Source organism: Pithys albifrons, chromosome 20 (assembly GCF_047495875.1).
Source record: "Pithys albifrons albifrons isolate INPA30051 chromosome 20, PitAlb_v1, whole genome shotgun sequence".
Taxonomy (NCBI): Eukaryota; Metazoa; Chordata; class Aves; order Passeriformes; family Thamnophilidae; genus Pithys; species Pithys albifrons.
In genome coordinates this window covers 7,331,833-7,352,987 of record NC_092477.1, presented here as the reverse complement: position 1 = coordinate 7,352,987, position 21,155 = coordinate 7,331,833, and the positions used below count along the sequence as shown (strand labels likewise).

Below are 21,155 nucleotides of genomic sequence, written 5' to 3'. Positions count from 1 at the left end.
CCACCAGCAATGCTGGACATCCCCAGCACCGTTGGCTGTTTGCTCAGGTATGAAGTAATAGGAGGTGGAGGAAACTCAACTTGCAAAATCTTGGATTTCTCCATCAGAAAAAGATGAAGAACCCCCTGCACCAACTGTAAGTTTTGCCAGTGCAGGCTTTTGTTCTCGGAAACTGCGATTAATTTTGTGGGTGTGAAGCACTTGGCAGTTCCAGGTGTGTTTGGGGGCACTGGGGGCACCTGAATGTGGCTTCCCCCGCAGGGCAAATAAAGCCTCCCAGAGGTGGCTGGGTGGTGGTTGTTCACCTCCAGGCTTCAGTTCACACTGGCCTTGCACAGAGCACGGGGCTGGCACGAGGGTTCACATGTGCTCTTGGGCAGATGGCTTGGGGAATTCCATGGGGAAAAGGGGCCTTGGGTACAAGGCAGGAGACCCATCAGTGCAGTGGACTCAGGCTTTTAACAAACTACATAAATTAGAACTTTAAATGCAGAATCTCCTCATTTAACAGTGCCTTAGAGCTCTAATGTTGGCTTTGTGATTAAGTGTTGTGATTGATTTATTAGATGTTTGTTTTAGCCCTGACCACAGCTCAGTTCAGGACCAGCAGCTTGTGGGAGGGACTCTAAGCCCCAAACCAGAGGGGTTTTAGTGCCAAAGCTGACCTGGTGCCACCACTGCCGGGAAGGGGCACAGCACTGGTTGAGTAAACATGACTCAGCCTCTTCCCACTGCTGCTGTTGCAACCAGGGCCAGCCAAGTCTGTGTCTGTGGGGCAGCATAACTGGGTTTTTCCCTTCCCCATCCCCTTTTCCTCCCTTTTGTTCCTGTCCCTCCTTTGCCCCTTCCTGTTGCCCTTTTCTTTCCCCTTTTCCTTTTTTCCCCTCTTTCTTTGTTTCCCCTCCTTATAGTTGTTTGTTTGTTTCCCCTCCTTATAGTTGTTTGTTTGTTTCCCCTCCTTATAGTTGTTTGTTTGTTTCCCCTCCTTATAGTTGTTTGTTTGTTTCCCCTCCTTATAGTTTCTAATTTTCCCCCTCCAGTTTTCCCCCATTTCTCCCTTGCTTTTTTTTTTTGCTTTCCCTCTCCCACCTTTTCTTTCTCTTGGCCCCCCGTGGTCTGTCAGGATGGGGACATGGATGAGGCACAGGGTGGGGGCAGGTGATGCACAGCAGTGGGGAACCATCAGGATCCCAACCTTGTTGTGCATTTAGCATTTTCTGAGGGTTCGGTGGGTCATGGAAGGGTCTGGGGTGTGAGTTTGGCTCCTCAGATCACTTGGGGGAACTGGGGCTGTCACACCAATGTTGTCACCCTGGGAGGTGGGATATTTCTGCACCTGTTACAGATTTAGGTTTCCTATGAAGAAACAAAAAAACCCATTTTCCAGTCCTGTTTCATTGCCTCAGTTTTAAATATTTATTTAAAGTCCAAAAAAAAAAAAGGAGAAAAAGAAAAGGAGCAAAGCTTTAATGAGAACAAATGGTAAGTGCAGCCTTGGGAAAACACACAAAACCAATGGCAAGGGCTGAGAGATGTAGAGACCTGAAATGTGGGGGGTGTGCAGGGAGGCAGTGAGTGATGGGTGATGGTGATTTTGGCCTGGGGGTGAGGTATTTCTGGCAGGGGCTGCATGGAGGGCGAGGTATTTGGGACAGATCCTGTTAACCTTTTCTGATGGTTGTTGGAAAGCAACCAGCAGGCAGTAGTTAAAAAAAAAAAAGAATACACAAAGAGAGACTCACAGATAATTTTTTTCCTCAAAAAATAAAATCCATAGTTCATATGAGACATGAAAACTCCAAACAGGCACTGAAGAGTTTCTGATACAGTACAGCTCTGATTACATCAATATTATTCCTTATATAGAATTAAAGATTACCATAATTATCCTCTTTAAAAAAAAACAAACAACCAAACCTCCAAATTTACATATAGAGACTAAATTTCTACAAAACTTAACAAAACAAAACCCCTCCAAGCCCGGCTGGGTTCTGAAACAAGGTACCATCATGTCAGTCTTGACAGAGGGGCTGAGGGAAGGGTTGCAGAGCTGGGTTTAAATATGAGCTTAGCCCAGGGAGCCGCAGCTGGCACAGACACAGGGCCAGTGCAGCTACAGCCCAACTAGTTACATGACAACTGACTAGGAAATAGCTCTCTGAGGCTCAACACTTCCAGATGAGCTGTGTCCCTCACTCCCCTCCCAAAGCAGTGAAGTGCTGATGAACAAAAAATAATAAAAAAGCAAATTTGCTTGTAAAATATCCTGTAGGTGATTTTGGATGCAGTGGGAGTTGTCACAAGTGATTGACACCCATGGCCACTAATGGATCCCTTTTAAGGTGGCTGTTTCTCTGATTGAGCTGTGGACTGTAATTTCCTCTCTTCCCAGAGAGAGATGATCCTATGGGGCTTTTTATTTTGGGTCTGTGGCAAGACACTGTAGCACCTTCACAACCTTAAATAGTTTAAAGTCATATATATAAAATAACACACTTTTTTAAGAGCACCAGAGATTTCACAGTGAGAGGTAGAAACAAATCAGACGAGCCCATCCTCTCTCTCTCTCTTTTAGCACCAATCTCTTCCCCTTTCCTCTTTCCATTTCCCCCTCTTGGCTTCAGGAGTCTCCCCTACCCAACACCAAGCACAAGAGAGGATGTTGATTAAACTCATGGAAGGAGGAACTTAGCTTTTTTCTTTTTTTTTTCCTTTTCCTTTTTGCTTTAAATAATATAATATATATTTTGTTTCTTCTAATATTGCACATCAAAATGCTTCCTGTACACAGAGCAGCCCAGATTCAACTTGCAGCTCCGCCTGGGAGACCTGATGCAGCACGTGGCCATCCAGAAGGTGACAGGCTCTGAGAGGGAAGCTCTATTTTTTAATTATTTTTCAATGGAAAGAGCATTTGGTAACTCAGGAACCAGACAAAATGGGTAGGAGGGAAGCACAACAACAACAACAACAAAACCCCACATGCTGCAAGTCGCTTGAGGTTTCTCTCAATGTTTTCTTTGGTCATGGAAAAAGCTTTGTGTGTGGAACCACACCATCCAGTCCCCTGCTCCCTTTCCACTGGTCACGTCCCGACTGACGCTGCTTCCCCTATGCCCTTGTTCTTCCTCCTTTCAACAATCGGCTGAGTTCAGTAGATCACGGGTTCTTTGAGACCTTGAGCCAAAGGCTAGAGCAAGAGGTGACCCAAAAGATACAGCCCAGCTGTCCTTGCTGCAGAGAGGTGGGAGAGCCTGTGTAAGGACAGGCCAACCGCGGGGTCGGAGCCTCGGAGCCCGGTTTCCAGAGCTTGGTTCAAAGGAAGCACACGGGGCCGACCTCGAGGTGATATTGCTTTCCTGGCTCGGATGGGGGGAGGTTGTAGATGTTCACAATGGGCAACTGCTGAGGGTCCTGTGTCCGAAACGAAAAGAGAGTCCGATGCCAGCGTCCATCCTTGATCTGTGCAGGGAGGGGACAGAGAAAAAGCTGATGAACTGGAGGGTGAATCCCACTGGAAAGAAATGTGTTTCATGAGACAAGGGACTCCTAATTCAAGTAGCCCAAATGCAGCTCTGTGGGTCCCAGCTCCATGTGGCATCAGGCAAGTGCCACGGCCACCACCTGTGGGTGACCTTTTTCCCCTCTGCCATTTAACTGCTGCTACATGTCACATATAACTTTGGGATTTAATTTTTTGCTTTCTGTCTGAAGGCCATCTACTTCACAGGAGCTGCTATAGCATCCTGGGCTGAAAAATTAGTGGTGAACAGGTAAACTTGACCCTTCCTCCCCCTTTGTGGTGTTGGGTTTTTTTTGTAGAATGAGAAGCAGAGGTGTAACTTGAGCCTTGTTGTGTGGCCAGAGTGGGCTCAGCCTGGCATTTCTCTCCACCTCTTCCCTCTTTAGGAGCAACATACCTTGCAATCATCAGCTGCCACTTCTGGCCTGAGCTGCCCCCCTGCCTCAAACATCTGCCCGTTCCAGGCCTTGAAGCGCACGGCTTTGTCCGAAGGTTTGTCGGAGGAGCCCTCCCGCCACACTGAGGTGTTCAGGCAGTGGATGGTGATGTGCTGCACCACCTCCGAGCTCAGCAGGCGCAGGAAGTTCATCTGCACTCTCCCGATGTCAAAATCCAGCTGTGAAGGTGACAGAGAGGTTAGGGCTACCTGCAGGGGGGCTGAGAGGAGCTGGTGGCAGAATTAGTGTAAAGTGGGACAGCAAAGGTGAGCCCTGTCCTCCCCTTCAGTCAGCACAGGTGTCCAGAGCTGGATCTGGCATAAGTATGGCCAGATGACAAATCAGTTTGGAAAGTTTTCATAGGGACACAGCTAGTCCTTTAGTTTGCAGAACAAACTGGAAGGTCCTTAAGTGGAGGAAAAGAATGTAAAGTTTGAATTCAGGACACGCTTCTCCAAAGCAGCAAAGCAGAAGGTGCCAGTTCATCTGCAAATGAACCCAGATATAGTTATTTGTGTTTCTGGTGCAGGTGCTTTCTCAAGAAAACCGTGTAGCACTAACTGCACTGGAAACTTGTATGTTTAAGCTGACCTCACTTTTTCAGCTGGCAGAAAGAAAAATGCAAGAGTGACCTGAACATGAGTTAATTCAACAAAGGATTTGGGAGCAGTGTGTTTGCTAAATTACTGGTCTTGTTAAGGTTCTGGGTTCATCAAACAGCACTGGAACATTCAGTTTTGTCTTGACAAGAGTCAATAAGAGTCTTAGGTGTATTTTTTTAACTCATGAGAGCAGTTCTGAATATTGGTCTTCCTGGAGGAGAAACTCGTGTGCTGTGTCATTGTGGTCACTGTCCGGTGTCCCGGGACAACACACCCCTGTGTAAATGTTTGGTAACAGCAGTATGGGAAATGCCAGTCTGGGGTTGAGCTGTGCCTACCTTGGAGACAGTGATGGGGCTGAGACATGTCTGCCCACCATTGGTGAAGTTGCAGATGACCTGGATGGTGTCTGAGGAACAGCCAAGATTTGGGTCAATCCAGTAAGTACCTGAAGAAACAGGATTTGGTGATTAACAAGGACATTTAACCTTTTCTGTGATTGAGAGAAGGGGAATTTTGGTTTCTCCATGACTGGTCCCAGGGAAAGAGACCAGTTTGGGCCATAGGAAAGAGCCCTGGGGAGGATGCAGCCTTTGCATACTCAGGATTCCCTACCATCGTTCATCTTCTGTTCACAGTTCATGAGGTCCCGGCAGATGCGAGCAGGGTTTTCCTTGGTTCCCAGGGGTCTTTTGATGCTCTGAATGAGGTTGCTGAGGTAGTGTAGAGTCTTAAAGATCTCCCCTCCGTGGTCCAGCATGAGAAGGTCTGGATGTTGGTAACCCTGGAGAGAAAAGGAGGCAAAGTCAGAGGTGCCTTGGGGGCACCAGGTGCTGAAACCACAAGTGTTTCTGCATCATCTGTGGGGAAATCAGTGGTTCCAAGACAGGCTATGCTGGCTGAGATCCTGCTGTTCTAAGGAGGATGACACTGAAGTGCTGCCAAAGTCATGATGGCAAAGTCAGGAGGCCTGAAGTTTCACAAACAAGTGACACAGCAGAACCATATCATTTAAACTGGGTCTCTGCATGCATAAACTCCAGATATTCTGCAAGAACAGTGACAAATCAGAGCTTTGTGTGTATAAACTTTGAGCACACACAAAGCATCACTGTGGCTGTTCTCAGCCTCCAGCTCCATCAAAGACCGGGAGTTCAAAAATTCACTCTTACCTCTGTCTTGAGCGCGGTGTTCGAGTCGATCAGGGTGTGGAAAGCTGCTCCAAAGCCATCTTGTTGCTAGTTGGGGGTGAAAAAGATGGTAACTGAGATTGTCAGAAGAGGAACATGCCCTGATGTAAATAAACATGTCTTCAGGGTCCCCAGCAGCATTTTGGCTCTGCAGGATTTATCATTGTTAACAAATTACAGAAAATGGTAACTTACAAATGAGGCTGGAATTCCTGGTGGTCCCTGGAAATCAAAGGAGAAAGGGGCATCAGCCAGAAAGCTGGGCAGTCACTATTGCACAGATATTCAGTCACAGCCTTTTGAAATCCTCCTTCCCCTGGAGCCCCTCAATGCAGAGAAGTGAGAGAGGCAACAATGCTGTCTCTATAAAACACTTGGAGATGGTTTGGAGTAAAGCACAAGAAACACTAGTCCATTCACATACACAGTTTTGCATACGAGGAATGGGGCTAAGCTATAATTTCCACTGAGTGAACAGTCCCTCTGGAGAGTATCATGGCATTAAGTTTAGCTTGTTTCAATCATGTCTTTGAACTCTTTCCACATATACATACCGGAGGGCCAGGGTGTCCTCGTGGGCCTGGAGGACCCTAAAGACAGAGTGGCATCAGTTAGTGAAATATCTCCAGTTCGTATTTCCAGTCCTTGTGGTTGCCATCAGCAGGAATCTGTCCCCAGCTGAAATCCTCTGGATTTTTGACACCTCACAGCATCTGGTCCCTCAAACCCTTCAGGAGACAGGAGTTGGCCCTGTTTTGTCCCTATCCCAGCTCTGGGTGCATCTGTCTGCATCTGGCCCATTCCTACTGCATCCCTTGTTTCCCAGCCCTTCCAGCTCCTCAACTGTCATTAATTCCATATCATTCAGAAAAGGTGATATCAAATACCTACCCTTGGACCTTGCAGACCCTGCAGAAAAAAAAAGAGAAAAAAAAGGCAGAACTGTGAGAAGGTGCTCACTAATAACCCAAATCTCCCTGCACACTGATGTGCTGTTCCCTAGGTGCCTGTGAAAGGGCTGGATGCTGCACTGGAAGGACAGGGGGTCTGCCTACAGCAAAGAGGTTGTTGCAGAGGATGGTGATGGCCCTGGCACCAGTGAATGTTCACTCTGGGGTGCAGGTCCCTGCCAGCACACTGTCCTCTGCTGTGCCCATGGAGGTGGGAAACGTGAGCAGGAAGAACCAGAGGCAGGACCTTGGCTTGTTAGAAATGTGCCCAGGGGTCTTGGTATCTATGGGGCATTACTCATAAAGAGGACTTGTTAAAAAAGCGAGACACAGCCTCCTGCATTAGTCCAACAGCTGTGCCCAGTGTGACTCTTGGTTGCTCAAAGGGAAAGATCCTCTTAGGGACACCCAGGGGTGGGACCAGCACTTACCGTTTCCCCACGGCTGCCTTTGTCTCCCTTGGGCCCCTGTAAAGCACAAGGGGTGTCTCAGTGACCATTCAGAAGCTGCACAGAATGTTGCCCCCTGGAAGCTCCTTGCAAGAACCCAAGTGCATCTCTAACACATCAGCTCAGGTTGTTATACTGGCCCCTCCATCCCGAGGCACAAAACCACCATTTGGGCAATGTCCAAGTTCATCTTACTGATTTTCATCTCTGCCAGTAGCAGGCTCTGGACTGAACTCTGCGTAGCATCACGTTCATGTTTTTATGAAGCACTAACCTGAGCTTTAGTCTGTGTTCAGGGCTGTTGGCATTTTGGGGCAGGCAGGGATTTTTAACACTCCCAGAATCAAATGGTTCCAAGCTCAATTATCAGTTTCATCTGGGTTTTTTTGCCCCCCTCAGGCCAAGTTCTTTGGGAAATCTGGCAGCTTGCTTTCAAAAATCTGCAATAACATTTTTGCCTTCTAGTCTGAGCCAATCTATGGAAGACCTTGTACTTAGGCTGAGTTGTTCCTCACTTCTAAGCTAGTAATCTCCCTGCAAAAATCTGTGCAGCCAGAGACTAAGCCTGCACTTTTCTGAAGCTGCTGATCTTAAACCCTTTTTTGTTTTCCTCATTTAATGGGATTTACTTATGCTGGCCCCAAACACCTTGAATCTCATGCACTATGCTCTTCTGAAAAATACAGGCAGAAAAAAGCACAGATACTTACTGGGCTTCCCGTGGGACCCTGAATGCCAAGAGGGCCAATAATGCCTTCTTTTCCCTAGAAAAGAAAAGATATTTGTGAACCATCACATGGGAACTGATGGTCACTTTTACAGGGCAGACTCAGTAAAGACACTGAATCTCTTTGCTACATGATGGTGGTATTTGCTGTGGCTGGAATAAAATGCTTCAAAGTGCAAGTCCAAGGAGACAAGCCCTCACAGGGTGGTTACCACAACCCGTGTTAAACCTCAGAAATTCCAGAAATAGAAAGATTTCAGTGTAGCTGGAGAGGTTTGTGCACCATGACTGTCCAAGCCACGTGCAGATGTGGTCACCTACAGCTGTGAGCAGTGCACTGTGTTCCTTACAGCACCCTTGAGCCTCAGAGAAACAGGGAAGGAAGAATCAACACTCTGGAAAACCACTCACCATGAGACCTGGTGGCCCACGTGGTCCCTGAATGCCTTTGAACCCAAGGTCTCCTGGGGGGCCCTGCAGGAAAAAATGAGATCCTCTAAATAACCAAACCCTGTGTTTATGCCCTTGCTTACAGCTGGACTGTGAGGATGAGGTCCTGCCTCTTGTATATGGGAATGCCAAGGTTCAGTTTGTTGAAGATTATTTCCCCACTCTTGTTTTGCAAGGGCTTTACTTTCTACAGAAAACAAACAGTTCCCTCTTCAACAGGAAAATTAGATGCTGGTAAACTAAAGTTCAGATCAAGGCTCTCAGTATTGGGGATGCACATCAGTGTCTCAAGTGCAGACTGGTGACAGATGCTGGAAACACAAATGTCTGAAAGATGCTCAGGTGGGTAAAACAGCCACAGAGTTTCTAGGACAGCCCTTTTCCCCCCTGACAGCTGCCCATTTTAATGAGAAAAAATTCCAACAGAGCATATATTAACACACAATCATTTAACAAATAAAGATGTGTAAACTAAGAAAGTTGAGATGATGATTTAACTTCCATAGTTTCTGCAGAGCAGATAATGAAGTCTTTGCAACGAGTATTATGTTGTCTGTCCCCAGTAAAGAAGGCCCAGAAAGCCAACTGGTCACAAGCATCCTCTTACCTTTGGCCCAAACAAGCCTGCAATCCCTGGAAATCCTGCCTCTCCAAAGTCTCCCTGCAAGTAACAGCCAAGACAAATACAAGAACAAGGGACAACAGTAAGTTCACATCAATGGCTGATCACTCAGAGACACCCCAAGAGTTCAGCAGCTTCAGAGAAAGAGAAATCCATGAGTATCCTTCAGCCTAAGCAGAAATGATGAGGAAGATGTATGAAAGAAATCTGGAGGGGGAACTACACAAACATCAGGCTAGGGGAAACTCCAGAAGATCTCACAGACTCATAGATCACTTAGATCTCACAGACTAAGTCTTTCTGCCCCCCAAATGGGAGGCATACCTGGACTATTTTAGCAGATGCTTCTCTGGCTTGGCCCACTGTCAGCAGAAGCAGGATGGAGAGCATCTGCTCTGAGATTGATCTTGGAAGTTCTTGCTGCAAAAAACTAGCCCCAAAGCCCTTTGTAACAAGCTCTTCTTTTTTTTCTAATAGCAACTTCAAACTATTCTCACTCAAGCTGTTAAAAAAGTGTGTGTTCCTACAACATAACCTCCCACTCAAACACAAGGAAACCATGCATGTCCCCTAATTCTTTTCCTATTCAACTCTGCAGGGGTTTTTGCTCAATTTTGTAAGAAAAATAATAATAAAATATTTGGAAGGCCATCAAGCTTGAATCAGCACATAGCATGCACTCTGAGAATAAAAACCCACCGTGGGTAGTGTGTCCTTAGATAAACACCCTTCTTTCACCATATTTGAGATGTTTGTCCTTTGATATTTCTGGGCTTCTCAGATGCCAAAATGCAAAATGATTCAACATTAAAAAAAAGGGGTCAGAAACCTTCACTAGATGATTCATCTCCAGTCTTAGGAACATCAGAGATGGAAAAGGCTTGCTTGGCCCCTCAGCAGGACTTTGTGACCCATGATGGATTGTACTTTACAGGGTGTTTTACAGCCCAGTTGTCAATGACCCAAGCAATGGGGTTTCCACCACCTCTGTTACAAGGCTGTTCCAGAGTGAGTTTAGAAACATCATTGTTAGGAAGTTTTTCCTGCCACGACAGTGAGAAACTGCTTGGCAAGAAAGGCCTTGGTTGGACTTGGTGGAGTGTAAGAAACTTTCCAAGGATACAAATTGATTTAACTGCCCATTTATGGATCCTGGAAAGGACAACTGCTACTAATGGAGGACTAAGGTCTTTCCTGCATTAGGAGAATCAACCAAGCCCTCTTTTTAGAAGGATTTTGGGCTAAAGCAAATGAAGTTAGAAGGGTTTAAATGCCATGGAGTCATCTAAGTCAAGGGGATCTGGCCATTTTCTGGCCATTGTCCCTTCACTGCTGTGAGGCAGCAGTGACAATACAAGGCAAATGAACATGTCACTTGTGGATATCAGAGTCAAAATAGTCTTGTTATGGTGGTGTTGGCTACTAACTTTCAGCTTGAATACTGCCATCACAGGGGTGTTACATAAAATATACAAACAATATTTCAGTTGAGGTAGTTTGGGTTCACCCTGTGCCTTGTTTTGTACTAGTCCTTAACTCCTTCCTATAACTACACACAAGCTGGATATGGGCTACCCTAGAGACCCTGCCAGGGTTCACCCTCCTGTCCCATCCTGCAGATCCACACCCTCTCCTGCAGGAGACAGCCTGGAGTCAGGTCTGAGCAGCTCCATCACCACTAACCGGCTGTCCTTTGGGTCCTGGGTCACCGGGGCTCCCTGGAAGGCCCGTTCCTCCTGGTGATCCTCGCTTCCCTGTTTGGCCAGTCTGTCCAGGCAATCCTCTTTCACCCTAAAAATAACAGAATTCAAGTAAATCCCAGGGACAGGAGCTAAATATAACAGCGATCATCTGAAATGGCCATAGATGGAAAGTTGGAAGAGATGGCTCAGTGGGATAAGGAATGTGGTTTTATTAGCCCAGGTCTGCTAAGGTGGGTTGTTCAGGATGAGACCATGATGGGCATGGCCATGACCCCTCCTGTGCTGCCCACAGAGCAGAAGCCCAGCAGAGCTATCCTGCCTGCACAGAGTGAGGAGGAGGAGAGTAAATTGACTTCTCCCTGCACTTTGTACATTCTTCATCCTGCCTTGCAGCTTCCCACAATCTCTTCCCCTCAGCAGGCTGGCAATTGATGATTAATCCATTGAAAATGCTGAAGATGTGCCAAGACTTCAGCTGGAGGACTTCAATCCAGAGGCTTCAAAGCCAACATTTTCCCCTGAACTAGTTCCACAACTTCAATCCAGATAGGGGCTTCTGTGACCCAGCACCACACTCTGCTCCACTTCTCTTTCCCTTGCCAAGGGCCAGGAGCAGCACGAGCCTCAGTTACTCATCCTGGCAGACTGGGGGAGAGAAGCAAAGGTGGTGAGAGCCTGGGATAGTTGAATAGCTGGAAAAAGGGCAAAAAGTTTCCCTGGAGGCAGGATATAGGCCTGTGGCAAGGACACGAGGGTCTCTCAGTCACCTCTGGTCACAGCCTGTTGTTCTGCCCAAGGCAGCTGGAGGGCAGCAAGTGACAGTTTAGCTATGGAGCCCTAATTTAAATCAGATCCCAGAGCCTCTCCAAACCCAGCTGGAGTCTTCCTATTTACAGAGTCTTTCTACAAAAGGCTGAATTGTTTTGGGTCCAGTTTGGGTCCTGTGGCCAGCCTGGGTCAGGGCAAGGACCAGGAAGAAACCCCGAGGCCATTAAAGCAGCTTGTTCCTGCTTCCACCAGCATGATGTCCAACTCCAGACTGGTTCCAGTTGTTATAATCCAGTAAATACATGCTAAAACCCAAGCAGCACAAATTTCCCTTCTGCAGGTTAGGCCTTGCAGAGCAGCCACAGCACACTTGAATTTCCCACAGAGTTGTCCATCCTGGATACTCTACAGGTGGATTGTAGAAATTCCTCTGCAACTTCATTTGTTTTCTAGCCAGGTTTCTCATTACAAAAGACTGAAGTGTTTGCAGTGTGGGTATGTGTGTCTGTAGGTTCCTGAGCCCAGCGACCTTTAACAAGAGAGGAAAGGTCTCTGGAACATTCAGGTGCTGTAACCACAGTGAAAACAGATGGAGGGATGGATGGATGGATGGATGGATGGATGGATGGATGGATGACAAGAGAGGTCTACAGAGCCTCAAAGCTAAGTGAAAGATGGCAGCAGGACCTGAGATTATACTAGAACTTGGAGAGTTCCATCTCTAGAGATGTCAGGCTCACAGACTGGATTAACTCACAGCAGTATCTTAGGGAGTCAGAAACTCACCTTGAATCCTGGTGGTCCCTGTGCCCCAGGGAGGCCTGGTATGCCTGGGTTCCCTCTCTTGCCTGACATCCCGATCACACCTTCTTCTCCATCATCACCCTGCTCTCCCTAAAAGAGCAACCCAGAAGAGATTATGAAACAAGATGCTCTTTCACCCTCTGCAGTGTCTGCTCTCAGCAGGCACCATCCATCTGGACAGGGTGGGTTTGCAGATGTGGACAGAATTCTGTGCACACAAGTGTCTGTCAGGGTACAAACCCCACCATATTTACAGACCTGGCCATGCAAAGGCAGCTGCTGCCTCTATGTGCATGTGAGATGTGAGCAGGACCCACTCTGGGTATGTGTAAACTGGACTGTCCATAGCTGGATAATGTAATTTTTCCTGTGCTCCCTTTTAGTTTTCCAGCTCCTAAGTTGCATTTGCTGTTGATGCCAAAAGGTTACAATTGAAACTCACCAGGACCCCTGGCACGCCGTCCTTCCCGGGCACTCCGTCCACTCCAGGGGCACCCTCTTGACCCTGCCTTCCCACCACTCCTCGAGGACCTGGTAGCCCAAGGATGCCCTGAAATCACAGAGGTGTGAGAAGTGGAGCTCCCAGACAGCATTTCCCAGGGTAGAAAGTTGAATTTTCACCTACCGGTGAGCCTCTGCTCCCTGCACTGCCCCGTGCTCCTTGCTTTCCTTTTTGACCCTGCAAGTAAAAAAAAAGAAAGACATTAAAATTGCAGAAGTTCTAGCACAACTCCACTTGGGAGTCTGACTTCAGGGTGTGCTTTTGGATAATGATTGGAAAGAATTTTATGAAAACAGGAGATTTATAAAGCCAGTTGCCCCAGCGTTGGGGAACGAACTGCTATTTAGTTTTATTACAAGTGATTCTTCGTATGTCTTGAGAGTTCTAGGGCAGGAATGAATAGCTAGAAGGCAAGGACCTACATTTTTCCTAATACAGAGCAGATGAGGACAAATACAGCAGGATGAACTCGAGGGAGGACTCAGTGCACTGGCAAACATTAGAACAAGATGCTTAAAACCTGCGTCCTCCATGGGTTCATTGATGGTATGATGCTGAACTCAGGACCCAGAGAGGCTTCTGAGGGCATTCAAGGGGAGCTTCTGAGAGGTAGATCCCTCTGTTTGGGAATGTTAATGGAGATGAAAAGGGTATCTGAAATTTGCAATGCTGCTTTGTGGATAAAAGCATAAAAGAAATACTCCTGAGTTTATTAGGCATAAAAGGGATTAATTTCTGCAGAATGAATGGAAAACTCAGCCTCACCACCTTCACTTGGGGTCCCTTAGTGAGGTCATGTACTAAAGCACTTTTAAATTGAAGAACTCATTTTCTGTGCATTGTTTCTCCATCTGCAGAGGACCAGGCAGGCCAGCTACATGAAACAAATATTCCTGGAGGTGCTTTCCCTGCTATTCATTAGACCCAAAGGCAGTTCCAGACTGTCCATTGATGGGCAGAATTTATTTATCTTATCACCTGACACATTTTTTGCCAAAAAGACCTAAAACTGTCTTCTGGCACTACCCCAGCAGGGTCAGTTTAAAAATCTTGACATCTGCCAAGAGAGAGCAGGAATTTGCTGAGTATTGCATTCACATACTTATGTTTTAGCAAATAAAGTCCCTAATCTGTGAAAATAATTAGCAAGCCATTATTACAGCCAGATGTGGAGGTAGGAGCAGGTATGAGGTGCCCCAATGAACCCCGAAGGACCCATGTGTGTTGTGTTTTCTTCCTCAATAAGGACAAGAAATAGAGAGACTCTTCCAAGAAACTGCATGGATAAATGGACTCCAAACCCAGAAGGTTTCAAGCCAGAAAAGTTTCTGGTTCAAGTGAAAGAGAAAGACTCTTGCCTGGCTCAGACCTCCTTTGGGACGGATGAGCCAGTTGTGGCTGGAAGCATCACAAAACAGGGCATGGGAAAGAGACACAGCCCAGGGCAGGGACTAAAGACCTGCCCAGGAGTCACCCATCATGCTGGGGCTGTAATTGTCTTGATCTTCTCCAGCTCCACAAAGCCAACAAACTATTGGGCTTGGACACCCAAATGCATGTTTCCAGCCCTCCCATGAGGTTCTCCACAGCCTTTCAAGGCATAGAGCATAGGAAAAATCACACATGCTGGGCAAAAACATGAGAGTCCTCTTAATTAGACATTTCCTTTAAAGTTGGGACACTATAAATCCACCCTGCTGAAACCTACCACATCACCTTTGGATCCCTTTGCTCCTGGCTTGCCTGGAGATCCAGGATCCCCCTACAAAACATAAACAAGAAAAATCTGCTTAAAATTCTCTTCTGGCAGTATCTCGCATGAAGTACAAAGAACAGCATTTTTCGTGCCCTAACAACACTGACTGTATGGAAACAATTCAGGGGAACAGCCTGTACTCAGACAGGCCCCTGGGGAAAAAGGAGCAAGGAACTGTCTCCACAGAGCATTTAACAGGGTGTCAATTGGAGAAGAAACAACTCTACCCCTCACTTGGGTGGTACTTGTATTTGTGGAAATCATTCACCAGATTCCAGATGGTGCTTGGAGAACTGTGCTGAGAAGTGGGAAGGAAGGAGCCTGTGTGCAGCAACTATGTGCAGAATGAGTAGTTTACACAGTGACTCCATCCTTAATGTGGGTACTCCCTCCCTTTTGCATGTTGCAGCCCTTTCCTTGGTTTCACCTGGATATCAGGTATTTAAGAGCTGCCTATGAAGGAGTAAAGCAGAGTATTTCACTACTCTCTTACTGGTCTCTTCCTCATCACACCCATCTCCATCTTTTCTCCTGGTCATCCAGCTTGGGGTTTTCTTGTTTATTTGTGCCAGTGGCAATTTCTGGACTAACTTCCAAAACATTACAAGGAAGGACTCACTGCAGAGCTCTCCTTTCCCAGCTTGTTTCTGAGTCACATATTTCTAAGGGTCTTTACTAAGGACAATCCAAAACTGAAACACAGACATCTGAGGGGATGTCATCCCCTAAATAAACTACATCCACTGGCAAATGCAGCAGTTCTTCTCATTCCTAGGCCATATGACAAAGCACTAAGACTTTCCCCCAAAATAGAATCTGTTGTTCTTCCCAATGGTCTTATAAAAAGTGGGAATTGACTCAACTTTATTTCCCAATACAAACTACATTTAATGTGCTGCTGCACTCACAGTCACATATAAAAATCAGATGCTACCGTATATAGCAAGGGAATAAAGAGTCCTTCCCTTAAATTTGGATTTAATCTAGCCTTTCAGGAAGTCTTTCACTGGAAACACCATGAAGGCAGAATAATATAGTCTCACCTCACAATGAACCAGCTCTCACCAGCAGCATGTCAAATGGATCATTTCCAAGCAGGCTCCTCCACTGTCATTGTCATCACCCCCCACCCTTCTCCTAAGTTTCTAGTGATCCTCATGGATCATTCAGAAAGGACAGTTTGGAGACAGGCACTACTGGGAGTGCTCCCTGTTTCATCTTTAGTCTCACTGTGGCTCAAAATGCCCATTCCACAGGCTTGGCTTATGGAAATGCCCACGTTGCATTTCACAGCTCACCACACACGTTCCACTGCAGCCCTTCCCACCTTCCCTTGTGCATCTGCTTATCACAAACATTGGGTAGCTTACAATAAAGCAGCATCTCTTACAGGTAAGCCTTGCTGTCCAGGTTTTCCTCTTTCTCCATCAAGCCCTTCTTGACCCTTAAATAAAAAACAGAGAGGCAACATGTCTTTGTTCTTGGGTACTTTTGTGGCAGTAGGAAAGAAAAATGGATGTAATGTGCTGTGTGGGGCAGGAGAAGATACAGGTCTGCATCTGCTACTAAAGAGATGGTGAAGCTGTGGGTAATGCACACACTCCCATGGATGTGCTTTGTAAAGAAATCACTAAGAGGAATTGCTAATCATCACCTAAGCAGCAAAGAAGGTGTTCTAATGCAGCCCAAAATACACACAGCACTACTGGAAGGGGACAGTTGGAGACTGCTGTCCTAAAAGCTAAGGCAGCAGCACTGCAACCCCAGTGAATTCACACCCTTCTGCAAATTACTGTAATGGGTCACTCTGACCAGGTACCTCAGGATGGAGGTAAGACTTAGTCCACAGAATCTTTGCAGATCAACACAAATCAGCTGAAAAGAGTAGCACAGGAAATAATTCATAACCTGAGTCTTGCTTTTGAGAGAAAATGGTTTTGGAAGCTTCCAAACATTTCTGAATCATGCATTTGGAATAAGACTCACAGGATAACCAGGGTCTCCAGGCTCCCCTCGATCACCTCTGTCACCAACAGGGCCCTACAACAGCATGACAAAGATTTAAGGTGGATGTCAACAATCTGCCATCTGCAATATCTCAATGTCTTCTGCATGTTCTACAAGCAAGGAAGCAACCCAAACAATCCACCCACAAAAATCAGGCCAGGATTGATCAGAGAAGATTGAACATCTTACTCTGTCTCCAGGTGGTCCCTGTGGGCCTTCTACCTTCCCATCATCGCCTTGTTCTCCCTGTGAATAAAAATGTTAATATTAATATAGACAGCAGATGTTTCTGTACAGACCTGATCCAGTGCTCCCATATCATGGGCTCATCAGTCAAAGCCTCTGTTGAATTTACTCCCTTTTCATGCAAAGGAAGACTAAACAATTTTTTGGTTGTTTGTTTCACAGCCTGGAATACACTGACTCCTCTCATTTTTATCCTGGTTTCTGGTGGTTATTTCTGCCTGGTCTAACCCTCCTCCCTAAGGAACCAGGTGCAAAGGGTTATTTTCAACAATTGCTAAAACTAAGCAAGAAGGATGTAATTACAACAACAAGGGAAATAGCTCTCTGCCTCTGAATTTTATTGCTGACAGCCCAACCAAACTCTTTAATCAAGCATTTCCCCACCCTCACTGAGTGCTGCCTGGGCTATCATGGGAACATGGGTGGTCTGGATGGGCTCCCTGGTTGTCTGCCACCATTGTGGGCTTGTCTTACAATCAGCCAGGTGAGAGGGTTGGACCCTTCCACACTCCTCTTCTTGCTGGGATGCTCCACAGCACGAGCTCAGAGCTCCATAGTTTGGCTGGGAGATAACATCACCCAGATTATTTATAGCTGAGGTCTCTCTAAAACATCCACAGAGAGATCCCTTAAGACTTAACAGAGACATTATCCTTTTAAATTCTGTGTATAAGTCACTCAGGGTCACTGTGTCCTATTTTCTCTGGAGTCCAGCTCAGAGTTTCTTCACTCTCCATGGAAGATCATTACATTCCAGCTCCTCCAGTTTTTGCCTAATCCACATCAGAGTCTCTGGTACTTTGGCTCCTTAGGATGAACATGTCTCAGAACTCATTTGATGCTGCAGCTACTGGTGAGAGGGGGTCTGAGGGTATGGCACAGTGGACCTGCTGTATTTGGTGTGCTTGAGCTGCTCCCAGAGCCTTGAACATCCAAATCTCCAAACACTGCAGAGCCAAGTTTCCCACAGTCTTCTGTAATTCTCAGTGGTTGCACCAACACTATCTGGTGTATTTACCCTTCTCTTTGATGTTATCCCTGGGTTACTCTCCTGTTTGAGTTGCAGCTGCTGATAGTAAGGATGCTTGGGAAATGTCTTGATGATCCTGCCTCTGGGAGAAGCCAATACTGGTGGAGACAACAGCTTCTTTTCTGCAGGATTTGGGTCACACCTTGAAATTTGAGCTGTGCCACCACTGAGAGAGAGATGCTGACCCACACTGACTTCTCATGAGCTGAGCACCAGTATTGATGCTTTCAGCTTGATACAAGATTTGACAAAATCTCTTGCAGTTCACGCCTCAACAGGCAGCAAAGAGCTCAGTGCATCTCCCTCCATTATGCGCTTGATGACAGTGGCATTTTCTTTGGCTGTTGCTGCCAAATGTTGGATGAACGTTGCCAGTAGTCCATAGAGACTCACAGGTTATGTCCCTAAGAGACTGTGTGCTGCCTGGGGACTGCAACCTGCTTGTCTGGGGTTTTGGGGAGATATAGTAGAAGGAATATATATAGAGGGAAACTGTGCCAGGATAGCTTGAAAACAGTACTGAGCAACATGGATGGAGAAAGTTGAGTGGCAAAGAGGAAAGAAAGGAAAGCAAAGCCTTGCAGGCTCTGCTGATGTTTCCAGTGCTACTGAACTTGCTGCCTGAAGCCAGCAGCAGAATACCTGGCAACTGGTTTGCTTTCTAGCCACTATCAAAGGAATGTTGGCTAGAAAGGAAACAAAGCCACTATTTCTCAACTTTCAGGGAAAAAAAAATCCCAGTGTGTGTGTTACTATGCAGAAATCTTGGCACCAATTTCTTCTTCCCAACCAGGATGTGAACACCTTTGCCTTTTGGGAGCTGAGTATGATGAACTCAAAGAAAGCTCATCCTTCTGTCAACCCTTGAAGAGCTTCAAGACTCACAGACTTTCTCCCCAAAGCTGAGTTGTGGTTTTGTGTCCCCTTGAGGCTAATCCCCACCTTGTCCTTTGTCTTCTGCCTGAGAAAATCCTGCAGCCTGGTCAGCTCTAGGACTGCAAAACTGAGCTCCTCCAGAGCTTCCTGATGCCTCAGCTGCTCAAGAGGGAGATGAAAGCTCTGCACTAATTCTTCGGAAAGTTGCAGGGAAAAAAGTTAGAGTAAAGGGCAGCAAAGTAAACATGTTGGGATACAAATGGAAAATGCATGGAGAAGAAGGGAAGGCTTGTTGTTGTTGGCTCCTGTCCCAAAGTGAGATACACCAGTTTGTAATTTTTAAAAGGATCCCATCTGGACTGCTTTAAGCAGCTGCCAAGTGCAGGCGTCTGCTCTGAGCAAGGCCTCTTTGAGGAGCTGCAAACGTATTAAATGCGGTGGAGGAGCTGCCTGGTATGGCCAAGGGAGTTGGATTCCACAATAATGCCTCTCACCAAGCCGCCTTCTCAGGAGAAGGGAAGACCTTCCCCATCATTATACATCCTCCTTCAGCATAGCTCTGTTTACAGAGTTGCTTAAAGTTCGCAGAGCACTCACGGTCCCATTTCCATTTTATCTTAATTTCTCAGTTTTAGGCTTCCACTTCTGTGTTTGCATGTGTGAGTGAAGTTACAGATGTCTGGAGAGAAGGAATCTCTTCATCTTGGCAACTCTTAGGGAGGATGGATAAGAAAACTTAGAAGCCAGACTTTTGTGGAGCACCTGGTTGGTGCAGGAAGTGGTGCTGGAGGCTCAGCACGTGATGTTGTGGTCTCCTTGTTCAGCATCTCCTCCTTCTCCCCAGCAAGCTGTCAACAGACCTTCTGGCCTTCCAGAAAGGCCTGAGTGGTCAGTGTCAGTGGTCATTAAGAGACCTCACTGCTCTCAGCAGGATGCATTGGATGCTTTGGTGCCTCTGTCAGGCTTCAGCTTAGACACTTGCAAGTAGAATTCATTTATCATAACACTGCTGTGCTCTGTTGGCACCAGATCCACTCAGGGAGTACTCTTCTAGTGTCCATTTGCAGAAGAACATCTTGTTGGGGAAAGGCAGAGGGCTCCATTGAGTGCTTCAGACTAATAATTTGGGGATCATTTGCTACTGAAATTATGGGAGCTTTCAAGATGGCACTTAAAAAGTTTTCAAATAAGACAACAGCTACAATTTAAGCAACAGAGTTATGTGTCTGCACATCTCTTACTCCTTCTGCTGCAGGGTTAATGGCTGACCTTTCTTTCACTAGTCACAAGTCACAACCTTCTGCCAGGATGCTCAAAATTCAACAGTGGGACTGTGAGAAACTTCTGGGCAGGCTCTCAGCTGACAATGTGCCTGGTCCTGAGCTCTTGCATTATTATCCTGGGCTGGTTGTGCTTGGCTAACACTTGCCACTTCCCACATGGCCTCTCAGTGGGATACACCTGAGGAGGAATGCTGCTGAGTCTGGAAGAGCAGCAGGTGCAGCCTAGGAGATGGATGGGGCAGAGTTAGAAGGGTTGGGGGTGGAGAGGAAGTTCAGCAAGGCAGAGATGGAGGTAAAGAGCAGCAAGAACATCACCAGCTGTTCCTTCACGGATGTGTTTCAGCAGCAGGAAATGAGAGAAAAAGCAGCATGACCATGTTCATCCCCAAAGCAAAATCTCTGAGGCATGTGAATATGTTAATGGAACACAAGGATTCACCCAGCCCCACTGACTCCAGTTTCCAGCACAGGGGTTTGCTGCTGCACAGGATGTCTCCAGGCCGAGCACGATGTCAACAGGGTGTCCTGACACCAGGAGCCTAAGCTGAAAGGATGCATTCAAAGTCTCAGCACAGACAAGCCCTTACAAACTAATTTTACAAGTGATGAGGCTCCTGCCTGCACTCCAGCTGCACTCCCACCTGTGTGCCAGAGGCAGAGCTGAATGCTCCTTTGCTGATGGGCAGTAGAAAATGAGCCAACAGAGTTCACACATCTCTCCTCTTCATGAGGACCTCACAACTGACCAGTGCCCATCACCATCACTTCCCTTCCCACACCAAGGAAGAATTCCAGAATGGTTTGGGTTGGAAAGGATCTTAAAGATCATCTCATTCCACTCCCTGCCATGGGCAGGGACACCTTCCACTAGCCCAGGTTGCTCCAAGCCCTGTCCAACCTGGCCTTGGACACTTCCAGGGATGGGGCAGCCACAGCTTCTCTGGGCAACCTGTACCAGGGCCTCATCACACTCTGAGTAAAACACTTCCTAATATTTAATCTAAATCTCTCCTCTTTTGGTTTAAAACCATTTTCCCTTGTCCTACCATTATCTTTCTGTGTAAGAAGTTGCTCCCCTCTTTTTGACAAGCTGCCTTTAAGCACTGGAAGGTTGCACTGAGTTCTCCCAGGAGCCCTCTCTGAGGCACGTGAGGGGTTCCATCAGCTCTGTGAGCAGCCAGCGCCAGCTGGGCTGTCCAGAGCGCTGAGCAGCCAGCTCCCAGCTCCCTG

At 46.8% G+C, this 21,155-nt stretch overlaps 1 protein-coding gene across 1 annotated transcript in view; it reads right to left on the bottom strand.

Moving 5' to 3' along the window:
- Positions 1 to 1,398: 1,398 nt before the first annotated feature.
- COL27A1 (collagen type XXVII alpha 1 chain) overlaps positions 1,399 to 21,155 on the bottom strand; it is a 145,956-nt gene continuing 126,199 nt past the window's right edge. The window contains exons 43-62 of the mRNA XM_071574400.1: positions 16,680 to 16,736; positions 16,470 to 16,523; positions 15,874 to 15,927; positions 14,436 to 14,489; positions 12,851 to 12,904; positions 12,668 to 12,775; positions 12,208 to 12,315; positions 10,634 to 10,741; positions 8,936 to 8,989; positions 8,290 to 8,352; positions 7,862 to 7,915; positions 7,134 to 7,169; positions 6,644 to 6,661; positions 6,307 to 6,342; positions 5,948 to 5,974; positions 5,735 to 5,800; positions 5,178 to 5,346; positions 4,901 to 5,010; positions 3,921 to 4,139; positions 1,399 to 3,462 (exon numbers count right to left, since the gene is read on the bottom strand). Of these exons, the coding sequence (XP_071430501.1) occupies positions 3,316 to 3,462; positions 3,921 to 4,139; positions 4,901 to 5,010; positions 5,178 to 5,346; positions 5,735 to 5,800; positions 5,948 to 5,974; positions 6,307 to 6,342; positions 6,644 to 6,661; positions 7,134 to 7,169; positions 7,862 to 7,915; positions 8,290 to 8,352; positions 8,936 to 8,989; positions 10,634 to 10,741; positions 12,208 to 12,315; positions 12,668 to 12,775; positions 12,851 to 12,904; positions 14,436 to 14,489; positions 15,874 to 15,927; positions 16,470 to 16,523; positions 16,680 to 16,736 (1,596 nt within the window). The 3' untranslated portion in view covers positions 1,399 to 3,315. The remainder of the gene's footprint in view (positions 3,463 to 3,920; positions 4,140 to 4,900; positions 5,011 to 5,177; positions 5,347 to 5,734; positions 5,801 to 5,947; positions 5,975 to 6,306; positions 6,343 to 6,643; positions 6,662 to 7,133; positions 7,170 to 7,861; positions 7,916 to 8,289; positions 8,353 to 8,935; positions 8,990 to 10,633; positions 10,742 to 12,207; positions 12,316 to 12,667; positions 12,776 to 12,850; positions 12,905 to 14,435; positions 14,490 to 15,873; positions 15,928 to 16,469; positions 16,524 to 16,679; positions 16,737 to 21,155) is intronic.